This window comes from Myodes glareolus, chromosome 18, assembly GCF_982192425.1.
Source record: "Myodes glareolus chromosome 18, mMyoGla1.1, whole genome shotgun sequence".
Taxonomy (NCBI): Eukaryota; Metazoa; Chordata; class Mammalia; order Rodentia; family Cricetidae; genus Myodes; species Myodes glareolus.
Window position 1 is genome coordinate 30177787 of NC_142043.1, and position 21773 is coordinate 30199559.

A 21773-nucleotide genomic window follows, 5' to 3' on the forward strand; every position below is an offset into this window, starting at 1 on the left:
ACAGACACACAGAAAATGTCTCACCTCCAAGTGGATCTTTGGAGACGCGGGTGGTCGCCAATCCCGGGATGAGTCCCCAAATGAAAGACCCCCGATATGGGGAGACTCTCACTCAAGCCTCAGATAACACGACTCCTCCAGTAACTCACGAGAGACTGTCCTTGCTGCAATCACACGAGGTTTAATGACAAGACGACAAGAAGGGAATCAGTGCACTGGGGCTGAGACTCATAACCCAAGCAGGGGAAGAGTTCGACCCCGAGTAGCTGGGAGAAGGGGTTTTAATAGGAAGAAACCACAGCCCAATAATCCGAAAGGGGCAGGGAGGGTGTCACAGAAAATTCTGAAAATACCAGTGATGGTCATAAGGGGCAACTCCCTGCCTCTCAAGATCATTCTCAAGGTCATAATCAGCTAGTTTCTGAAACACAGTATTCCAAAAATACCAATGATAATTACTAGGGGGAAACTCCCTGTTTCTCAAGATTGCAATCTAACTTTATCTTCAGCTAGTTCCTGAAACCCTGAACTGGCTAATCCTAGATTTTTGATTTTTCTTTTCCTGCTAGATTTTTGGCTCTATTTTTTCCTGCTAGGGGGATCTGGATTTATCCAGGTCTTTCAGTATGAACATACTATATTTGCATCATTTAAATACTGCCATCTTGCTTTCTAATTTTCGGTTGTCCCCACCCCCTCTTGTATTCATGACGTCTTTTATAATCATTATTTTTTTAGAGCTACTGAGTCCCATGCATGCTGTCCATATATAAATATGTTTAGATGTGACCAGTTAGGAGTGGATAAGCTCCAGTTAACTACTGAAAAAAAAATCATTCTTCCTCTCTCAACAACCATAGGATGACTATAGCTCATCCAGCTGTGGGGATTTGTGAAGATTTTCTCCATTCACAATTGATGTTCTTTCTGCGGAATACTAAAGAAACCATGAGGTACAAAGGAACCCACATGTAACTTTATTACAGGGAAAGGCATGGTGGACTGGGCAAGCAGGAAACAGGAAGGAAATAGACAGCGGAAGTACCTCACTTTGCCTTTTAAAGGCCACCCCAGCATATGCGCATCAGAGGCTGCATTTTGTGTCTGCACGGGGGGGGGGGGGGGGGGGGGGGGGGTGGGCGGGAGGTGAGGGGGGGTTGCGTTGCATTGTGGGTGCATGTTTCTGGGAAATGAAGTCTTCCAAGTCAGGCAGCCAATGCTGTACTCTGCGCCTGTGCACAGGGGCCTCCTGGGAAATGTAGTTCCCCAGGAGAATAACATTCCATGCTTTTTGATTTGCTAAAAATTTGGGGGGTTGAGGGTCTTAATGGGTAGGGAATGGGGGTGTAGCCTGGTCTCTCATAACTGCTTCCTGCTGACTTTATGGGTGTCGAGGGGTTCGGGGTGTCTGATGCATCCTGGTGATCGTGTCCTGTCCGCTGGTGTCCTGTGATGTCCAACTGAAATCGCATCTCTCTAGGTCTTGAGGAGCTGGAAAACAAGTCACGTTAGAAGAGGAAAACAATTAAAGGGGAGATTTGAGGTGGGGGAGAATAAAATAAAATTAAATGATACTTATTCCATTTTGAGTCTGGTCCATTTAAGTGGGTCAAGCTGGCTCCCTGGAGCTTAAAGAAAATGTCTTAAAGGAAATAAATTTTTTATCTTGGGCATTGCCTCAACATCCAGGGGACACTGCTGCAGTCAGTGTTGAACTTGTCATGTCAAGGGACCCGTTTAGGTTTTGCTTACCATGTGGGCTTATAATCTTTGGCTGTGGGTTTGATGATTCCTGTAAGAGCAGCTGAGTGGTTATTTGGAAATTCAAACATGACATTGGAGGTATTTGGAGAGGTTACATATAGGAAAAAGAGAAGAAAGGAAAATATGTTGGCATAAGAGAGTTGAGTGAAGGATAGGAACTCTATTTTTCTTGTGTCCTCTGGAACTTAAGAGAGCAAGGTTCTGTCTGAGTTACCATGTATGAAGGATTGTCTTGAGCTGGAGGAGTAAATGGTTTAAGATGTGACAGGTGCGGGCTTGGCAGGAATCAGAAGCTCAGCAGCCACCAAAGCATGTATGCAGAGTGTCCAGCCCCGAGTGGTGAGGTTCATCTTCTTTGACAGGTACGCTACAGGTGCAAAAGAAGGTCCCAGTTGATGTCCTAAGACCCCAAGGGGCATATCCCTCCTTCTCTACTACATAAAGAGAGAAAGGGTGAGTTAGATCCGGAAGATGAAGAGCTGGAGCCTGGAGAGGGGGTCTGTTGGAGTCTTTGGAAGAGTTTGGTAACCAGATGGAGAAGGGGCTCATGCAGAGAGCTGAGAGCTGCTTCATATAGGGGGCGGGCAAGGAGAGAAAAGGAGGGGATCCAGGAATGCAGAAAACTGGCCACTCCCAGGAACGATAAAACTTCTTCTTTGGTGGAAAGAACTGAGTGGTAGATAATTGAACCTTAGAAGGTGAGACTCTCTAGCCCCTTTTAGATAAGAAATTTAAAAGGGCAACAGTATCTGTCTTGCTGATCTCCAATGATGGGCTGCAAAGTAAAATGTCATCCACGTATTGTATGAGCTTGGATTTAGGGAGAGAGTAAGAGCAGATCAGAGGCCAAGGCTTGGCTGAAGAGGTGTGGGCTGTCTCAGAAGCCCTGGGGGAGAACGGTCCAGGTGAGCTGTGTGGAAAAATTAGTGTCAGGGTCTGTCCAGGTGAAATCTCTGGATCTGATGCCCCCATGCCACTGTGTGCACGAGGACAATCTACAGATCAGTGACCTTCCCTGTGACACCTTGGACAAGGTCCCCTGGGATTACGATAAGGATTAGGGGCATCCTCAGGCCCAGTGGCCCGTCTTACCACACTTGAAACATGGACTTGGTGGCTCACGCACCCCGGGAGGCAGGGGGGAGCATGAATAGGGCAGGTTGAGTAGTCTGTCACCTTGGCTGGCAGGGAGGCTGTGGCTACCACGTGGCAATGGCAGTGGTTGTGAGCTTTGTCATTCCTTGCATGGTACACCTTAAAAGCCGTCTCCAGGACTTCCGCCTGTGGGGAAAAGGGGCCTTTCTCCAAACACCTGAGCTTGGCCTTGATGTCTGAATAACACTGATTAAAAAAGTGAGTCATTAATAGCTATCTGCCCTCAGGGGATTCTGGGTCCAGATTCGTAAACTGTAATAGAGCTTTTGTAAGGAGTTCCAAAAATGCAGAAGGATTTTCCTTTGTGTCCTGAATATTTTCTGAGAGTTTAGAATAATTTACTGGCTTGAGGGCAGCCTTCCGGAGGCCTGTTAGGAGACAAATTAAAAATCGGTCTCTGGCCAAGATCCCACCTGGAGTGTTATAATCCCAGTGTGGTTCTTGGTCTGGGACTGCCTCTGCCCCAGGAGGGTGGGAGGCAAGAGTCTGGTGAACTTCATCCGCGTGCTGTCTGGCCTGCTCCCAGACCCATCTGTGCTCCTCGGGAAGTAAGTTATTGGACAGGATCATAAAGATGTCATGGAAAGTGAGATTACAGGATTGAGTAATATATTGAAATTCTTTTATGAAAGTGGTAGGATTAGACATATAGGATCCAAGTAATTTGGCTATATGGGAGAGTTCCAAAAGGGAGAATGGAACATGAGCCCTAACCAATCCGTCAATGCCAGCCATCTCCCTCAATGGCAGGATGGCAGCAAGCTTGGCTTGATCAGGATTAGGCTCCGTGGCGGCCCGCGAACGCGTGAGCGGAGAAGTGAAGGAAGGTGCCAGAGCAAGGCGGCTGGCATGAGAGAAAGGGAAACTCAGCAGGACTTTGGAAGACTGAGGAGGCGGAGTAGAACAGGAGAGGGAGGGAGATGGGGAGGATGAATTTGAAGAGGCTTCTGGCGATCTATGTGACCTGCGAGGAGAAGAGGGAGAGTGGAAGTGGAACCGGAGGAGCTGGATGTAGAACTGTTGGCAGGAGAGGGAGAATGGTGCTTAGGTGAGGCTTTTTTAGATTTTGAATAATAGGATTTGTGTGAGGTCTTCGGTGACCTAGAAGGAGAAAGGCTAGGTGAGGTTTTCTTATGACTAGATCTGGAAGAAGATCTACGTGGGACTTCCAGAGACCCAGGACTGGAAAGTTTATGTGAGGTTGTGTTTGATCGGGTAGAGTGAGAGTGAGCAGGTGAACAGTGAGCGAGACCAGAGGGGTTAGTCTTAAGGGCCATATAGAAGAAAGCAGAGACATAGGAGAGTTCTTTCCATCTCCTGTACGATTGCAATAATTTGATAACTCCCGTAAAATGTCGGGGTCGAAGGTGCCATTAGGCAGCCATTTGCAGTTTCCCTCTAAGGTATACCGGGGCCAATTTTTGGAGCAGAGACGGATGAGTGTGGAAATCTGTAGGGAAGGCATCAAAGCGTGAGGCTGCATGGCATCCAAAAGACGTCCTAGCGGGGAGTTTGGAGTGATAGTTTTAGACGATTTGCCCCCCATAACTAAGGCCATGAAAACACTCGCAAAAAAAAAAAAACCGTGGCACTTCAAGCCTACAGTGAGAGCGACTCCCCATTAAGGCGAGATGCAGATGGGGACTGGCTAGACCAAGCCGTCCCAGGCATGGGCTTAGCAAAGGGGACAAGCTGGGAATGAATGCCAGTGAAGGGACTCCAGGCCCTGAAGGCCCACAGTTGGGGAAAGTCCCCCCAACCCTAGAAACACTGGGAGTACCAGTCAAATCCCAGGTTAAAAGAGTTGGTTAAGCTGGTCGGAAGGGGACACTCATGATTAGAAGCCGGTGTTGGGTGTTGTTCGTAGGAGCTCACCCAGGCAGACAGAACACGTGGGTCATTGTAGAGGAGGTCCTCGGTTCTGTTCGTGTCCCAGGAGGAAGTTGGAAGCCCAGGAGGTGCCTGAAGCCTGAGCTCCGACTTTCAGCTCCAGGTTGAGTCGTGGCACCAGTGATGTTCTTTCTGCAGAATAAGAAAGAAACCATGAGGTACAAAGGAACCCACATGTAACTTTATTACAGGGAAAGGCGTGGTGGACCGTACAAGCAGGAAACAGGAAGGAAATAGAGAGCGAAAGTACCTCGCTTTGCCTTTTAAAGGCCACCCCAGTGTATGCGCATCAGACGTTGCATTTTGCGTCTGCGGGGAGGGGAGGGTGTTGCATTGCCTTGTGGGTGCATGTTTCTGGGAAATGAAGTCTTCCGAGTCAGGCAGAAGATGCTGTACTCTGCACCTGTGCACAGGGGCCTCCTGGGAAATGTAGTTCCCCAGGAGAACAACAACAATGACATGTCAAATATTGTGTAGGTCTTATTCAGAAAACTGTGTTGTTGAAACCTAGTAGTGTAGTATTGTTATTATATCTGGAAGGTGCTATCATGTAATAGTCATCTTAGTAGTTTGGTTTACAATCTTTCCGACCTGTCTCACTGAAATACATTCAGTTTAACTAAATTGAAGTATAGAAAATTTGCAAGCTTAACTACAAAAAAATGAAGTAATACCAGGTAGAGTGGAGATTCTCAAGTGAATATCATAAGTAAGTAATTTTGAGATCCTGAAATGGTACTGCAAATTTTTCTCAAGGAGTAAGTCTAGAATTGAAAGGCAATTAAAGGCTGGAAGTTAATCACCCAAAGAACATTTTTGGTTTCTTTTTCAGTTTGGTTGGCAAGTAAAAGAATGAGTTCTTATACACTCAACACACTGATTACATCACCAGATTACATTCCAGTTTCCATCCATGTGAATTATTGCTAGTATTCATTACCAAATGAACATTCATTAGCAACACTCAGAGTAATAGCACTGTGCTTCCTTCAGTGTACCTGGCAAAAAAATCCTTGATCTACCTAATGGTGAAAAACAATTTTGGACTTAAAGGATGAATATCAGATCTGCGAATGGTGAATTTATAAAGAGAACTAGAATCCTTGGTGCTTACTGATAATGAATACCAGCAATCTTTATTTTTAAAAGAAACACAAGACTTGAAGAAAAAGGATGCAACTGCCTGACCAACAACAAAGCAACAGCATTGTTGTCTGCTCCCAAAGGTTTAATAAGTGAAGAGGCTTCAGAACACAATGTCAAAGCACACCATGTCTTGCCTTCCTGCTGTTCCCTGGAATTTCTAAAGTGGAAACACAAAAGGCAACTGCATAATAGGAATCTGTCTTAGCTGTGTTTCTATTGTTGTGATAAAGTACCCTGACCAAAGGAGCTTGGGAAGGATAGGGCATTTGGCTTAATATACTACATAGCAGTCTACTGACAAAAGATGAGGCAGAAATTCAAGTAGAAACCCAGAGGCAGGAGCTGCTGGAGAGGCTACAGAGGATTGCTGCTTACTGACTTAGTCTTGATGACTTAGTCAGCTTGCTTTCTTATAGAATCCAGGGCAACCAAGTCTGGAGTTGACACTACTCACTATGGGTTGAGCCTTCTTACAGTGTTCCTAATTAAAAGACTTCCCAGTAGGCCTGTCTATAATTGATCTTATAGAAGAATTTCCCAGTTACGGTTTTCTCATCTCAGATGACCCCAGCTTGTGTCAAGTTAACAGGAAAGGTAACCAGCACAGAGTACAAAGAAGGGACTCTATGTAACTTGATTTATTGAACAACTATGGTGTGGGTACCTAGAAGAGAGAGTAAAAATATGTATTTAGTTGTTCAAGCAAAATAATTAGGAGTAAATAGTAAAACAAGAAGGTAATTCAAAGACAGGGCAGATGACTTTGTTTTTTTATTTGTCAAATCTGTATCCATAGTAATTTTATTTTACTGTTATCAAGTGTTTTATTAGTCACACCAAAATAATAATTATAATGGAGATTGTATATATACATATGCACTTAGGCACACACACATGTGTACATACATGCACACACACATTCATTAAATTGGCAAAAAGTTTGTGTTGACTGATAATTTGTTCATCTCAAAATCTGTACTGAAGTCCTATCTTCACAAGGGATGACACTTTACTACAGGGCTTTCAACAAGGAATCAGATTACATAAGGTTGTCATGTGAAAGTCCAAATTGGGTGATGCTCTGATAAGAGGAAGGCATCCTAGAAAGAGTTTCTTAGCACTGTTCCTGTATAGTTCAGCATCCAGAACTGAGAAAAACATGCTCATTGTTCAATCTTCTTAGCCTGTTGCTTTGCTGTAGCATCCCAAGCTGAGAGAGTAGAACCTATAGAACTAATGGATCTTCTCTACTCTATTTATTTGGGTGGAGCTAAGAGTATTTTCAAAAGCAATAAAGGAAATTCCACATATTAGCCATAGTTTTCAGAGTAACACTAATATATATTCACATATAAAAATTAAAAGATTATTTATTCCTTAGTTTCATCTATAATCTAAAAATTTCATGAAGTCAACAAAATTTAAAGTACTCTATTATTCTTATATATTTATTGAATAATCTTCCTTTTAAAATTATTTGATTCTGAGAAACTGATAGAAAATGATTTTAATATTTTGAAATTTTCTTAAATTTCATCGGAACGTGAAGGTATACATGTGAAGAAGCTAGTTTTGTGAATTTTGAACACTATCACTAAAAACCATAGAAAGCAATATAACTTGGGGTGGAGAGATGACTTAGTTGTTAAGAGCACTTGCTGCTCTTTCAGAGGACCCAGATTTACTTACAAAACCCACATTAGGCAGCTCACAGACATCCATAAATCCAATTTCAGAGGATTACAACCCTTTTATGGACTCCTGGCTTCTCAGGTACCTCCCCCCACCACACCAGTTTAAAAAATAGTTATAATTTTTTTTTGCAGGCGGATTTTATTCTTCTATATAGTTAAAACATTTTAAAGTAGCTATTAAGGTATCGGAGGGAGTTGATAAATGACATGTCTGTGTGTTCTTCTTATAGTGAGACTACATAAATTACTTTTATTAATAAATCTATGTAAGGGAAATAGCTTTACTCACTGGATAATCTTGCTTCTTTTGCACCCTGCATATGTCCTTGTACTTGATCTTGCAACCTCTGCTGATGTCACTCACTGATGTAATATACCTGGGATTAATATGGATTTGCCATCCAACATTCTGGGTCATTGCCTCACATTGGTTAGATGTCAATAAAGTAAAGCAAATGTCTAATTCTACAGACTTTTACTAGAAGAATATTGGCAGGGAATAATCAATGTTATCAACTCACTTCTCTTTCCCCAGCAATCCAAAATAAGTAAGGGAGTGAACCAAGCAGCAAGTAGAGTTTGCCCAGTACACTGCTTAGCATGGAAGAATAGGACAGGACAGGAAGTATTCCATACCTCCTACGAAACAGAAGGATTTTATATCATTCCAGCTTTTTTATGTCCATAAAGACCCTTATTATAATGAATGTTGTAAGATTTTAGACAATTCTGAAGCCATTTCTGACAATTCCAAACCCTCTCAGCCTCTGTGCCTCAGTGCTTCCCCTCCTCCCCTGGGACCCAAGGACCTAACAGCTACACATGCACGTACTCAGTTCCTGAACAATTACCCATACACGTATGTTTTGACTCAGTCCCCTGGGAAACGGGGTCAAAATGACCTCTTACCTCATCTGATCTGACAATAGTTCTCCAGTCAATTATTGGTATTAGCCCTTTTCGAATAAGCCAATCATAATGGTCAAGGAACAACCCCTCTTGTTTCTATGGGGCCTTCTTCTTTAAAAGTAGACTGTACCAGCTATTCGAGGTCTCTCGGCTTCCCAAATGCTGAGGGACCCTGTCATGACAGAATTAATAAAATCCTCATGCTTTTGCATCGGCTGTGGTATATGAGGTGGTCTCTGGGGGTGACTCCTTCTCGGATTGGACACTAGAGTCCAACAATGTGAATATTCCGTGCACAAGTAAGCACAAACAACCCAGAAATGAAGCAAGAGCTCCTGAGTGTGCATTTTTCTGAGAATGAACCTTGGTTACAATCTCAAAGGAGCATATGATCCTAAAATACTGAGGAACTACAGATTGGACTGTTTATACTTCCATGCAGTGAAGTAAATGACAATGATTAATTGTTCGTCTCATCTGAATGAACAGATTGCCAAGCATTTGATGTGATGTGTAAAAGATAATGTGTCCAACTAATTATCTGTGTTTAAAGTTCCATAGTTGCTTTAAGAGTGTGATTTTCTTAGGTAACATTTATTATTTTCCTAATTTAGTAATTTCATTCCATATTACAAATTCATAGGGGAGAATATAATTATTTTTAGAGATTAAATTAATTACCTGAGTTCCCCTACACACATTAAATGGACTCATGTCATTATAGTAATTTTAAACCTATGTTGCCTTGTTATTCCAAGTGATTGATGAATAACACATATAATCATGGTGGAAGGCTTCTGAATAAAAATAGAAGTTGAAGTAGTGCCAGTAGTGAATATAATGCTGAAAACAGCTCTCTCTCTCTCTCTCTTTCTCTCTCTCTCTCTGTTTGTGTGTGTGTGTGTTTATTGCTTTCCTCCAAGTTTCAGGTGTGTCTCTTGCCCTTAATATATCACTGTAAAGAAACAATGAAGATGTTTATAATATGAAGAAAGGCTCCTTTTTATTATATAAATTGAGATGTTTTATCCTTTAATTCACTGAAATATTTATTAAACCCCTTCTCACAGGTTCTCAGTTGAGCTCAGGGAATACAGAAGTAAATAAAAATCAGATCTGTGAAAGAGTTTTCTGTGTGTACACAATGTGTGCTTAATTATTACTATTCATAATGCTACATAAAGTATAGTAACTATGACAATACAGTTGTAAATTACATATGACAGACACAAAAGAAAATTACAACCAAAAGAAATATGTAGTGCCATTAAAATATATTCAAGTGGATTTTAAACATTACAAGTTAAAATACCCACATATTACTTAAATTAAGAAGTTAGTTGTGGGAGAATTATCTGTATTATGTCAATCATGTATTTTAATAAAATGTTGATTGGCCAGGCAGGAAGTATAGGTGGGTCAACCAGACAGGAAGTAGAGGCAGGGCAATGAGAACAGGAATATTCTGGGAAGCAGGAAGCTCACTCCGACACTCCTGCCCAGATCACTGAAGAGGCAACATGTGAGCTGTCACACTGAGAAAGGTACTGAGCCGTGTGGCGAACATAGATAATGATAATGGATTAATATAAGTTACAAGGACTAATAAGAAGCCTGACCTAATGGGTCAATCAGTTTATAATCTTATAGAGTCCTGTGTGTGATTTCTCTTTGGGATTTGCCGAATGTGGGGTACCAGGCTGGACGGAAACCCCAACAAGCCAGCCCTTCATGTTATATGGCACCTACGTGGATAACTGAATCCACAGAAAGCCTGAGAAAGTTTGGGAAAGAATAGAGTAACGCATGTTTTCTTGGTAGCAGCAATGTCTCAGGTCTGCTTTGCTTGCTAGAGGCAAGCAAATGCTCTCATCTAAGAAAGGCTTCCTGACTCAGCTTTAGCTGCAAAACTTTGTAGCTCATTTAAGAGGTCCTGTCACGAAACACTTAAATGGTGTTGATGAAAAGCTGAACTCATGCTTTTCGGGTTTTCAGCCATAACAGGAAAAAAGCTGCGCTGTTTTAAAATGCTGGCTTTCTGGGCCGTCCTGCCAGGGCAAACTCTGACTCTTTCAGGCAGGCAGTATGACTGAGTGTGATCTTTGAGCACAATGCTGCAGCTTGCTTGCTGGCAAGGAACTTGAAACGCCATAGAGTTGTGGCAGTGAACACAGCTCTGGTTGGTATCTCAGCCATGAGGCAGGAAAGCTAAGGAATGGGCTGGATCTGTCAAAGCCACGGCTTTAGTCCTACCCATTAAAGATTCATTGGTCAGAAAAAGAGAGATATGCAGTAAAGAGAGATTCAAAGACAAAGAAAACCTCTAAATATTTTACAGTTAATATTTTACAGTGTTAGAAATATATGCAGGCTAAAGTTTAAAGTTCTTAGGGTAAAAAGGGAAGAAAGAGAGTAGTTGGGTGTGGTGATACACACCTTTAATCCCAATGCCTGGGGGACAGAGACAGACAGATCTCTGTGAGTTCAATGTGTTGTAGCACACACCTTTAATCCCAGCACTTGGGAGGCAGAGACAAGTGGATCTCTGTGAGTTCAAGGACAGCCTGGTCTACAGAGTTATTTTAGGAAAAAGGTATACAGAGAACCTGTCTCAAAAAGTAAAAGTAAAAATAAAAGAAATAGAGGTTAAAATAAAGCCTTATAAAGATGGAAAATACACAGAGAATCTTGATATTGTATGCTATTATGCTCTCTTTTAATTATTTGAATGCTGAGGAAGGAGCAACAGTCGCCAAAAGACATTTGCTTATAAATGTTGCAGAATTAATCCAAGATAGTTATTTTGAAAATACCTTGGCTTCAAAATTGAAGTCAAAAGGTATGTTACTTTGGAGAAGAGATTTTGATTTTGTTTCCACAGAAAATGAGAGGCTGTGGATTCATTCTGATTTAAGAAAAATCATCTTTGACCAAGGGAGACCACCTGAGAAATCTCTGGTAGGAACAGATGACCCAGATGACAGAGTTCTTCATCCAGAACAGGTTCAAGACTACTGCCTGAGATGATCAAGCCTCACAGGATACTCTAGTCAGAACTTGATTATAACTCTAAATTTTCTTTGTGTCCCCATAAGATCATCAGTGCCCCCAACCAGCAGGAAGTAGCCTGGAATACTATGCCCACATTCCCAAAAAATGGACTATGGATATTTTCCTTTGTTTTCTTTAAAAAAAGAAGGGGAAGTGGTGTGGGAGAATTATCTGTATTCTGTCAATCATGTATTTTAATAAAATGTTGATTGGCCAGGCAGGAAGTACAGGTTGGTCAACCACACAGGAAGTAGAGGCGGGGAGATGAGAACAGGAATATTCTGGGAAGCAGGAAGCTCATTCCGACACTCCTGCCCAGATCACCGAAGAGGCAACATTTGAGCTGTCACACTGAGAAAGGTACTGAGCCGTGTGACTAACATAGATAATGATAATGGATTAATATAAGTTACAAAGACTAATAAGAAGCCTGACCTAATGGGCCAATCAGTTTATAATCTTATAGAGTCTTGTGTGTGATTTCTCTTTGGAATTTGTTGGCTATGGGGTACCGGGCGGGACAGAAACCCCAACAAGCCGGCCCTTCATGTTACAGTTAGTCAAACTAACTTTTCAAATGTAAGAAAATATCTTAATGATTTCAATCAGATGAATACTTAGAAAAGGAAACGTGTCATTTTTAACAGCAAAAAGAACATATGAATGCTTTTATGAGACAACTCATAAATAACAGAATCTAGCTTTCAGGAAAATTCTTTCCGACTAACATGTCAAAGTCAAATTCTGAATCAGTAGGTGGCCATGAAATGGAGAAGGAGAATATTTTGATTTGTAAAATCCGTTATTCTAATCACTGACCCCTCATGTCACTTTGTAAGACCTCAATCACTCAGTCATAGGCTTTTTATATTTTGTAGCCAATTAAAGTCACAGAAATTGCTAGTTTCTGTGAAACTCTGCAAGTCATATTTTTTAGTGTTCCTTACCATGTATAAATTTCAGAAGGTGTTTGAATCTGTTAAATATGGTATTCAAACAGACAGAAACATAGCAATGATGGTTTAATACATCATAACCCAACAGTTTGTGAAGGATACTGTGATTATATTAGTATTTCCTGAATTACATACATGTAATCAGAATCAAAATCCAAATATGATTATAATGAAAATATTTAAGCGAACAGTAATATTACCTAATTGAAAGAATCGGAAAAAAAATTTAAGGACTTAGTAACCAAGACTATATTTTATGTCCTTTACGAAATCCCAATAACCTCGACTGATACTGATATTTTCTTGTGCCAAATGTTGAGTAGAGGACACTAAACATGATGCCTTAGATTAGTGCTTCTCAACCTGTGAGTCATGATCCCCTTGAGTCGTATATCAGATATCATGCATATCAGAAATGTACATTAACATTTATAATAGTAGCAAAATCACAGTTATGAAGCAATAACTAAAATAATATTATGGTTGGGAGTCACCACAACATGAGGAACTGTATTAAAGGGTTGCAACATTAAGAAGGCTGAGAACCTCTGATTTAGATGATTGGAAAAGGGACGTGTTAAATGCATGCTTTTTAATGTGATGGGGACTAGAAGTAGTAGTGTAAGGAATATACTCTTGGGAGATGTGCTTTCACTGTGTACAAAAATGAAAACCCTCTTTGCTGGCCTCTATGAAGTAATAATGTTTCTAAAATACAGAAACATTCACAACTCGGTTACATAAACAGAGGAAATTAGCCGTGCCTGGGCAACATGCTGGGTGCTGTGGCAGTGACCCGGCATTGCATATTCTTTCTTTTTAAAACGTTCTGGTTTACATACAGAAAGGTCCAGTCTACCATTTAATCCATCCACCCATGTATTTCCTTTTGGGTCTCTAGCCTCTGTCCTATATAACCAGTGTATAAGTGCTAGTTGTTTTTGTTATACCAGCTAAAATAGACACATGTCTTTATCATGGGGTGAAGTCTACACAGGAACAGTGGGCTAAGTGATGAGAGAACTGCATGCTTGAAGGACTTCGAATCACTTAGATAATAATTTAAATATACTGACATTTGTAGTCATTCTGACTAAAAAAAAACATTAAGAGCACATTAAATCTTATCTGGATGGTAAAAGAGGCAGCCCAGAAGCAGGTTGAAAAATAAGGAAATATTGTTGGCCTTAAAAATAGATGAACCTTCATATACAAAATGTACCTTAGTCATAAAACCGACTATTGCTTAAATCCTAAAAACATTTTCTTCCTAACATTGGACTCTACAAAAGAAGGAAGATCATGTAGAAGTACAGATAATGGAATAAAGTGCTTTGGAACCTATTTTGTGCTCTTTATTGCTACAGAAAGTTAGAATTATTTGTTTTTCCATGTGAAAGAAGGAAAAAATAAGAAAAAATCTCTATATTTAAAAGTTTCTCTTTTGAATTGCATGAGAATAAACAGTGATATTAAATATGACAACTTGGACTTAGGAATTATATTTAAAATTTTTTGAACCATTGAGAACAATATTGTGGCTGAGGAGAAATTTATCAATTAAGGATCATGAATTTTAACCTTTTTTTTCGCTTTTTAGGAATAATGAAAAAAAAAAAGGAATTAGTGAGCTTCCAGTCTATCAACGTTCAGTAACCCTGTGCTATATCCAAGGATCTACTCTGATTTCAGTGCACCGAGACAGCATCATATTCCCAAGGATAAAGAATCTAGAAGAACAAAGAAGGATCAGCTCTGGCTGTGTGCAGGTCTACTTTGATGTGCTCAATCTATCCTTCATTGTGTCTACAAACTGGTTGCCATGGACTCCTGAAGGTGGCTTTTGTCCACATCCAACTACCTGAGCACTGGGATTGAAGCTAGCTGGGCGCTCACCTCACCTGTGTGACTTAGGTCAGGGAAAATTCAAAAGAAGAGTCAAATGTTTCAGTATGGAAAAGTAAACTCTCCTTCATCCATCTTTCCAGAAGTGTCCATAGGGCCCAAGTTGTTCACTTGATTCCTTAGGTCTCATATGAAGGGAAGAAAGAAATTCCAATTTATATATCGAAAGGCTTGCAGGGAGATTAAATTATAACATTATGTTTTCAGAAGAGGAGAGAAACCCAGGAGACTTAGACTCATTATGTTTCTATGTTCTTATTAAAAAGTTATATTCTCTAGACCAGAAAATAGAAACCTTCAAACTTTAGGATAAATACTTTATTAGAACCAAAATTACTTCAGACTAAGAAGAAGGAACTTATACATTAGTTATGATAGCTTTTATGATTAAAGCCAAACAGGAAAGATGAGATGAGTTGAACAAAGAAAGGTAACATAAAACCTGAAGGAATATTACTGCACTGCTTGTTCATTCCAACAGAAGGCTAAGATTTATTTGTCAACTGATCCAAAGAAAATAAATAAGAGTATAATTATCTTACTATTAAAAAGAAAAATGTAATATACATATATATGTATATATATATAATCGCTCATAACATACATTTTGGAGAAAAACACATTATTATTTCAATGGATATTTAGTCTTGTGTGAGTAGGTATAAATGTGGACTTATGATTTCACTTCATATGGACACAGACACACAAGCACGCATGCACACGCTCATGCACAGCACATGAGCACGCACACACACACACATACACAAAATCATCTATTACTCTTTTCAGAAGAAAACAGAACAGAAATATCTTTTCTAGTAAAAATTAAGCTTGTATTAAATATCTAGAGAACGGACTAGTATAAATTCAAATGCTTTCCACATCATAATAAAAGATATCCACAACAAAGTAATTAAATGACTTCACTAATGGGGTCGCTGTTAGGTCCTAGCCTGGTGAACGACAGCCCTGAGTGTTGACCCTGGTGATAACTTATAAGTGATTGCTTCAGGCTTCTGTGTAATTTTTCGGTGTCATCAGTTTCATCTGGATTTTGTGTTCTTTGGTTTCCCTCTAAAAATTAGCACATAGAGTTTCAGAAACCAGTACTAATGGTTTATATCCACTTACTTATTTCCAATATTGGGATTTTCAGAGGTATAGAAATTTAACACATGCAATTTGAGGTTAAATTATGCTTCACTAGTAGCTTTTAAATAATGAAAGCATGTTTTGTCTCAGATTTTATGCCAGGTTTAATAAGCAAAAAGACTAATTGCCTTGTACCAAAGCAAATGAACCAAGGCTACTGCCTGTATATTTTTATATCACAATATTTTTAAACTTTGTTTTTTTATGTATTTATGTATGTGCATTTATATATTCATTTATTTATTATTTTTTGTGACAGTGTTTCTCCTGTCACAGGAGAGCAGTCCTGGCTCCCCTGGAACCTGCTCTGTAGACAAGGATAGCCCTGAATGGATAGAGATCTGCCTGCCTCTGCTTGCCAAGTACTGGGTTTAACGGTGTTCACCACCACCACCGAGACACAATATTTTTTAAAAGCCCTCATTAAAACCTTATTTGAAATTATACAAGCAATATACCTTCATCTCAAATTCCAATTAGAAGCTATTCTCAGGGTGTTGATAGATTCTACAATTTTACCATTGAATTTTTTTTATGTCTGTGAGGCTCTGTTTTCCACCATTTATTACATTCACTAATTTTACTTAGGTAAGCTTCAAAGGATATTTTAATTTTAAATGTTAGTTTGATTTTAATCAGTATTTCTGAAGTGGCTTCCTTCTTTTATCTGTAAAATATCAATTTATTTTCATTTTAAATTTTTTTTACCTCAACAAACTTTTTTTTTTTTTCGTGGCAGACATCAACTGTCTGAAATTTATTAAATTATAAAAGTTTCCATTTCCGCCCCTCCTCCCAACACCCTCCCACTCCCCCCACTCCCCCCACTCCCCCTCCTCCTCCCTCTCCATCCCTAAGAGCAGTCAGGGTTTCCTGCCCTGTGGGAAGTTCAAGTTCCTCCCCCCTCCCTCCAGGTCCAGGAAGGTGAGTATCCAAACAGACTGGATCCCCAAAATCCAGTATATGCAGAGGAAACAAGTCCCAGTGTCATTGTCAATGGCTTTTCAGAAAGACTCCAGGCCAGCCACATTCAGAGAATCCGGCCACATTCAGAGAATCTGGTTGGATCACAAGCTCGTTCAGTCCCAGTCCAACTGGCCTTGGTGAACTCTCATTAGATCAGTCCCCTTGTATCAGTGGGTGATCGCACCCCTTGCAGTCCTGATTTTCTTTTTCATGTTCTTCCTCCTTCTGCTCCTCATTTGGACCTTGGGGGGCTCAGTTCAGTGCTCCAATGTGGGTCTGCGTCTGTATCGCCATCCATCGTCGGATGAAGTTTCCCTCTGGTCTTGCCTTCTTTGCTCACATTCTCTTTTCTTCTGCTTCTCGTTTGAACCTAGGGAGTTAAGTCCAGTGTTCCAATGTGGATCTCTGTCTCTATCTCCATCCATCGCCGGATGAAGGTTCTATGGTGATAAGCAAAATATTCATCAGTATGGTTATAGGCCAAGGCCGGTTCAGGCACCCTCTCCTCTGTCCAGAGAACAATCTGGGGATCTCTCCTTGGACCTGGGATCCCATTTATAATCAAGTCTCTTGTAAACCCTAAAATGACTCCCTTAGTTGAGATATATACTTCCCTGATCCCATATCCATCCTTCTTCCCTCCCCCCCATCCCAGTCCCCCGAGCTTTCCCCATTCCTCCCCTACTCCCTTCTCTCTAACCCTCTCCCCTTCCAACAACCCTCCCACTCCCCCATGCACCCGAGATTACCTGGGACTCTTGTCTACTTTCAATCTCCAGGAGGATTAACTACATGATTTTCTTCAGGTTCACCTTTTATTTAGCTTCTCTAGGGTCATGAATAATAGGCTCAAAGACCTTTAATAATGGCTAGAATCCATTTATGAGTGAATACATACCATATTCCTCTTTTGGGGTCTGGCTTACCTCAGTCCCCATCAAAATCCCATCAAACTTCTTCACAGACCTTGAGAAAACAATAATCAAGTTTGTATGGCAAAACGAAAAACCCAGGATAGCCAAAACAATCTTATTTAATAAAGGAATTTCAGGAGACATTACCATCCCTGACTTCAAACTCTATTACAGAGCTACAGTATTGAAAACAGCTTGGTACTGGCATAAGAACACAGAAGTCGACCTATGGAATCGAATAGAAGACCCGGATATTAATTCACAAACCTATGAACACCTAATTTTCGACAAGGGAGCTAAAGGTATACAATGGAAGAAGGAAAGTGTCTTTAACAAATGGTGCTGGCATAACTGGATGTCAACCTTTACAAGAATGAAAGTAGATCCATATCTATCACCATGCACAAAACTCAAGTCCAAATGGATTAAAGACATCAACATTAATCTGTCCACTTTGAACTTGATAGAAGAGAAAGTGGGAAGTAGTCTACAAAATATAGGCACAGGAGGCCACTTCCTAAGTAGGACCCCAGTAGCACAGACAATAAGAGAAACAATGAATAAATGGGACCTCCTGAAACTGAGAAGCTTCTGTAAAGCAAAGGACACTGTCAGTAAGACAAAAAGGCTGCCTTCTGACTGGGAGAAGATCTTCACCAACCCCTCATCAGACAAAGGTCTGATCTCCAAAATATAAAAAGAACTCAAGAAACTAGACATTAAAACTCTAAATAACCCAATTAAAAATGGGGTACTGATCTGAACAGAGAATTCACAACAGATGAACTTCGAATGGCCAAAAGACACTTAAGGTCATGCTCAACCTCCTTAGCGATCAGGGAAATGCAAATCAAAACCACTTTGAGATACCATCTTACACCTGTCAGAATAGCTAAACTCAAAAACACCAATGATAGCCTATGCTGGAGAGGATGTGGAGTGAGGGAAACACTCATCCATTGTTGGTGGGAATGCAAACTTGTGCAGCCACTGTGGAAATCAGTGTGGCGGTTTCTCAGGAAACTGGGAGTCAACCTCCCTCAGGACCCAGCAATTCCACTCTTGGGAATATACCCAAGAGATGCCCTATCATACTACAAAAGTATTTGTTCAGCTATGTTCATAGCTGCACTATTTGTAATAGCCAGAACATTGAAACAACCTAGGTGCCCCTCAATAGAAGAATGGTTAAAGAAGGTGTGGAACATATATACATTAGAGTTTTACTCAGCGGTAAAAAACAATGGCATCTTGAATTTTGCATGCAAATGGATGGACATAGAAAACGCTTTACTCAACAAACTTTTGATGGTCAACCACTGTGATGTTCGATACACTGTGCATCTTTCTTTTAGTCTGCATATTAGAACTGGAGCATGTGTATCTATATCTTGCAATTTTTCATTCAGAATACTCTGTATTCCCCAAATGAGGTGATCCTCTAGTTCCTTCTTTTCTGTTACTATTGAAACCATAGTTATGCTGACCTTAAACCATGACCTGGGCCATTTCCACCTGTGTCTTGCTCTGAAGAAGTTCCTGTGGATGGAAAGGGTTGAAATCAAAGACTTGCCATCAGAGATCTCAACAAGTGTTCCTTTTTAAAGGATGGGCAGCACTACTTTCACTTTCTTTTGTGTACTCTCCCCAGGAATTGCTTTTTCTTGAGTAATAAATAACAAATAGTTTAATAGCACAATCTTTCTCCTTTAATTTTTAAAGTTTTCTGTTTTGAAATCTATCTTTTGTGTTAAGGAAAATAAAACAAGATAGCACTATTGTGAAACACATTGGTATTTTCTCCTTTTTCTTGGTTGGTTGTTTCAGTTAGTGTATTAATACGTATTATTTAGGATGATTTGTAATTCTTTATCAGTACTAGTAAATTCTTCTTCTTCCTTCATTAATTCTTGCCCTCATTTCTCTTTACTGTTCTTATTTCGCAATCTTTATGCTTCTTATGTTGACATTGTTTTTTTAGTAAATCTAGAGAGAAATTGTGCAAATATTATAACTCTTTCCTGCATTGTTATAAATACATTAGTACTTTAGCTTCTACTGATTTCCCCCACCCCAGTGTTTATACTCTTTGACATGTAGAGCTATAAATTGTCACTTTCAGGCATCTTAATATCATCTACTCCAGAAACATATGTTAGCTTATATATAGCCATTTGCACCAACTACATGGATCCAAAGGGTTGGACTCAGGTGTTCAGGCTGGACAGCACATACCTGCATCTATTCAGCCATGTGTGCAATGTTTTTTTTAATAACTTTTACAGCCAAAAGAAACACCTATAATCTCTCTTCAAATAAGAAATCAATTATTAGTTCCATATTATAGGAGGTTTTCAAAGGGTTGAATTACACGCTCAAGAGAATTTAGATATGAGATGCTTTTCTGAGTTTAGATGTTGAAATTCTTTGCTAAGGGAATTATTACAGAAAACGTAACTGTACCTGTAGCACAGGGCCCCCACTGTTGTTGTGACTGTGTGCTGTGTGGCGATGGCCCAGTTCTACTATAAACAGGAAGGTTAGTGCCTTTTCCATTGAAGGCCACGAGCTGGTTGGAGTAAACGAGTGTCCATTGTTCTTCACGCAGTCACCAACAGCTTCCTGTGCAAATGTTCCTCATCGCTGCTCCATCACTGGTGAAGTTTAAGAGAGGGGAGAGTCTCCACATTAGTAATGTGGTCATTAAAACTCCTGCCTACTCTTTCAACAGCATCCCCAGAAGCTCTTCTTACATTGTGTAATCAACAGAAGGAATCACTTGCTCCTTGTTAAGCTTTCATCCGCGTGAAGTGACAGTAGAACACTCTTCCTTAAGATCTTCTTGGCAGCCATCCCACAATCCTGCTGGCCATTTTGATCTCATTGCATATGTCCACAATTTAAGTGGCAATACAATTTTTTTTGAATTGGATCATAACAGCACTGCAGGGCACAATCTCGTGTCACTTGCTTTAAGAAATTGTCTTCTCAGCTATTTCAATTTTCACATTAAAGAACTGGCTGCCTGACACTGGATGATTATAGGCTTGTAAGAACAGGATCAAAAGGGAGAAGGTGTTAGCAGGAAGTCAAATGTGGGAGCATTATTCTCTGTGTGTAACAGCCTTTCTTCTCCTTTAATGAAGCTGAACCATTGGGAGTATTATTGACTCAGATGTGGCCCTGCTGGTAGCTATTCTTCCAAGCTTCCTTTAATGAAATGTTTATGTATAATATCACATAAAACTAAAAGTATACCAACAGATACTTATTGATTGTTGGAGAGTTTGAATACTTAACACATAAAAGTGTTTTCATTTGATTTAGTGGATCATGAAGGAGAAAATAAGACAATCAATTATTTGTCTTCTTTTGAGTATTGATTTCTCCTGGGTAGAATTATATTTTCTTTAAAAAGAATTTGTGCTAAGGAACAGAAATTGTTATCTTTTTGTTTAGTTGATCAAAAGTGTTCTTTTTAAATTAGAAATTTTCTATAGGGGCTGGAAAGATGGCTCAGAGGTTAAGAGCATTGCTTGTTCTTCCAAAGGTCCTGAATTCAATTCCCAGCAACCACATGGTGGCTCACAACCATCTGTAATGGGGTCTGGTGCCCTCTTCTTGCCTGCAGGCATACACACAGAGAGAATATTGTATACATAATAAATAAATAAATATTTAAAAAAATTTTCTATAATTAGCTTGTTAATTTAGTAATTATCTAACAATGCAACCATTTTTGTCAGCATATGTATAAATGAGCATGAGACGATTCATTGCTATTGCTATGGAATGATTTTACTGTGCATAGAAAATCAATTTACTTGAAAGCAAGTTTATTCTTAGTCACTACTAGGTTAATAAAAATAAATTGTGACACTCAAAGTTGCCAAATTGAAAGTTTTTTTTTGTCTAACCATTAAACTAATGATTTTGTAGTGCGTGACACTGTTTTTATTTCAAATATATTTTAGTGTGCTAGTTATTAAAAAGTAAAATTATTTAATAGCAATTTTAAACATTCTATGATCACAATAGCAACCTTTTAAAAATTTAATCACAAAGATACTTCACTTCATTAATTATTGTTAACTTATTCTTTCTTGTTTTATCTAACTTTTTTTGGAAAATTTGTTATGTTCAAACTTAATTATATTAGTATATAGTTCAATGCCTCCTTACAAACTTAAGTATCTTATTTGGACTCATGAATACCTACAGGTGTTACAAAACTGCCTATTTATGGACAATAATTGAATTATGATTTCTAT

At 39.6% G+C, this 21773-nt stretch overlaps 1 protein-coding gene across 1 annotated transcript; it reads right to left on the reverse strand.

The window, feature by feature from the left end:
• Window positions 1–1157: 1157 nt before the first annotated feature.
• Window positions 1158–8067, reverse strand: LOC146890753 (uncharacterized). The gene is made up of 4 exons (XM_087897798.1): window positions 7939–8067; window positions 5060–5229; window positions 4795–4941; window positions 1158–1491 (listed from the first exon to the last, which is right to left on the reverse strand). Exons 1-4 carry the CDS (start codon window positions 8065–8067, stop codon window positions 1206–1208), a joined length of 732 nt encoding a protein of 243 aa, XP_087753924.1. The 3' UTR covers window positions 1158–1205.
• Between the last annotated feature and the right edge of the window lie 13706 nt (window positions 8068–21773).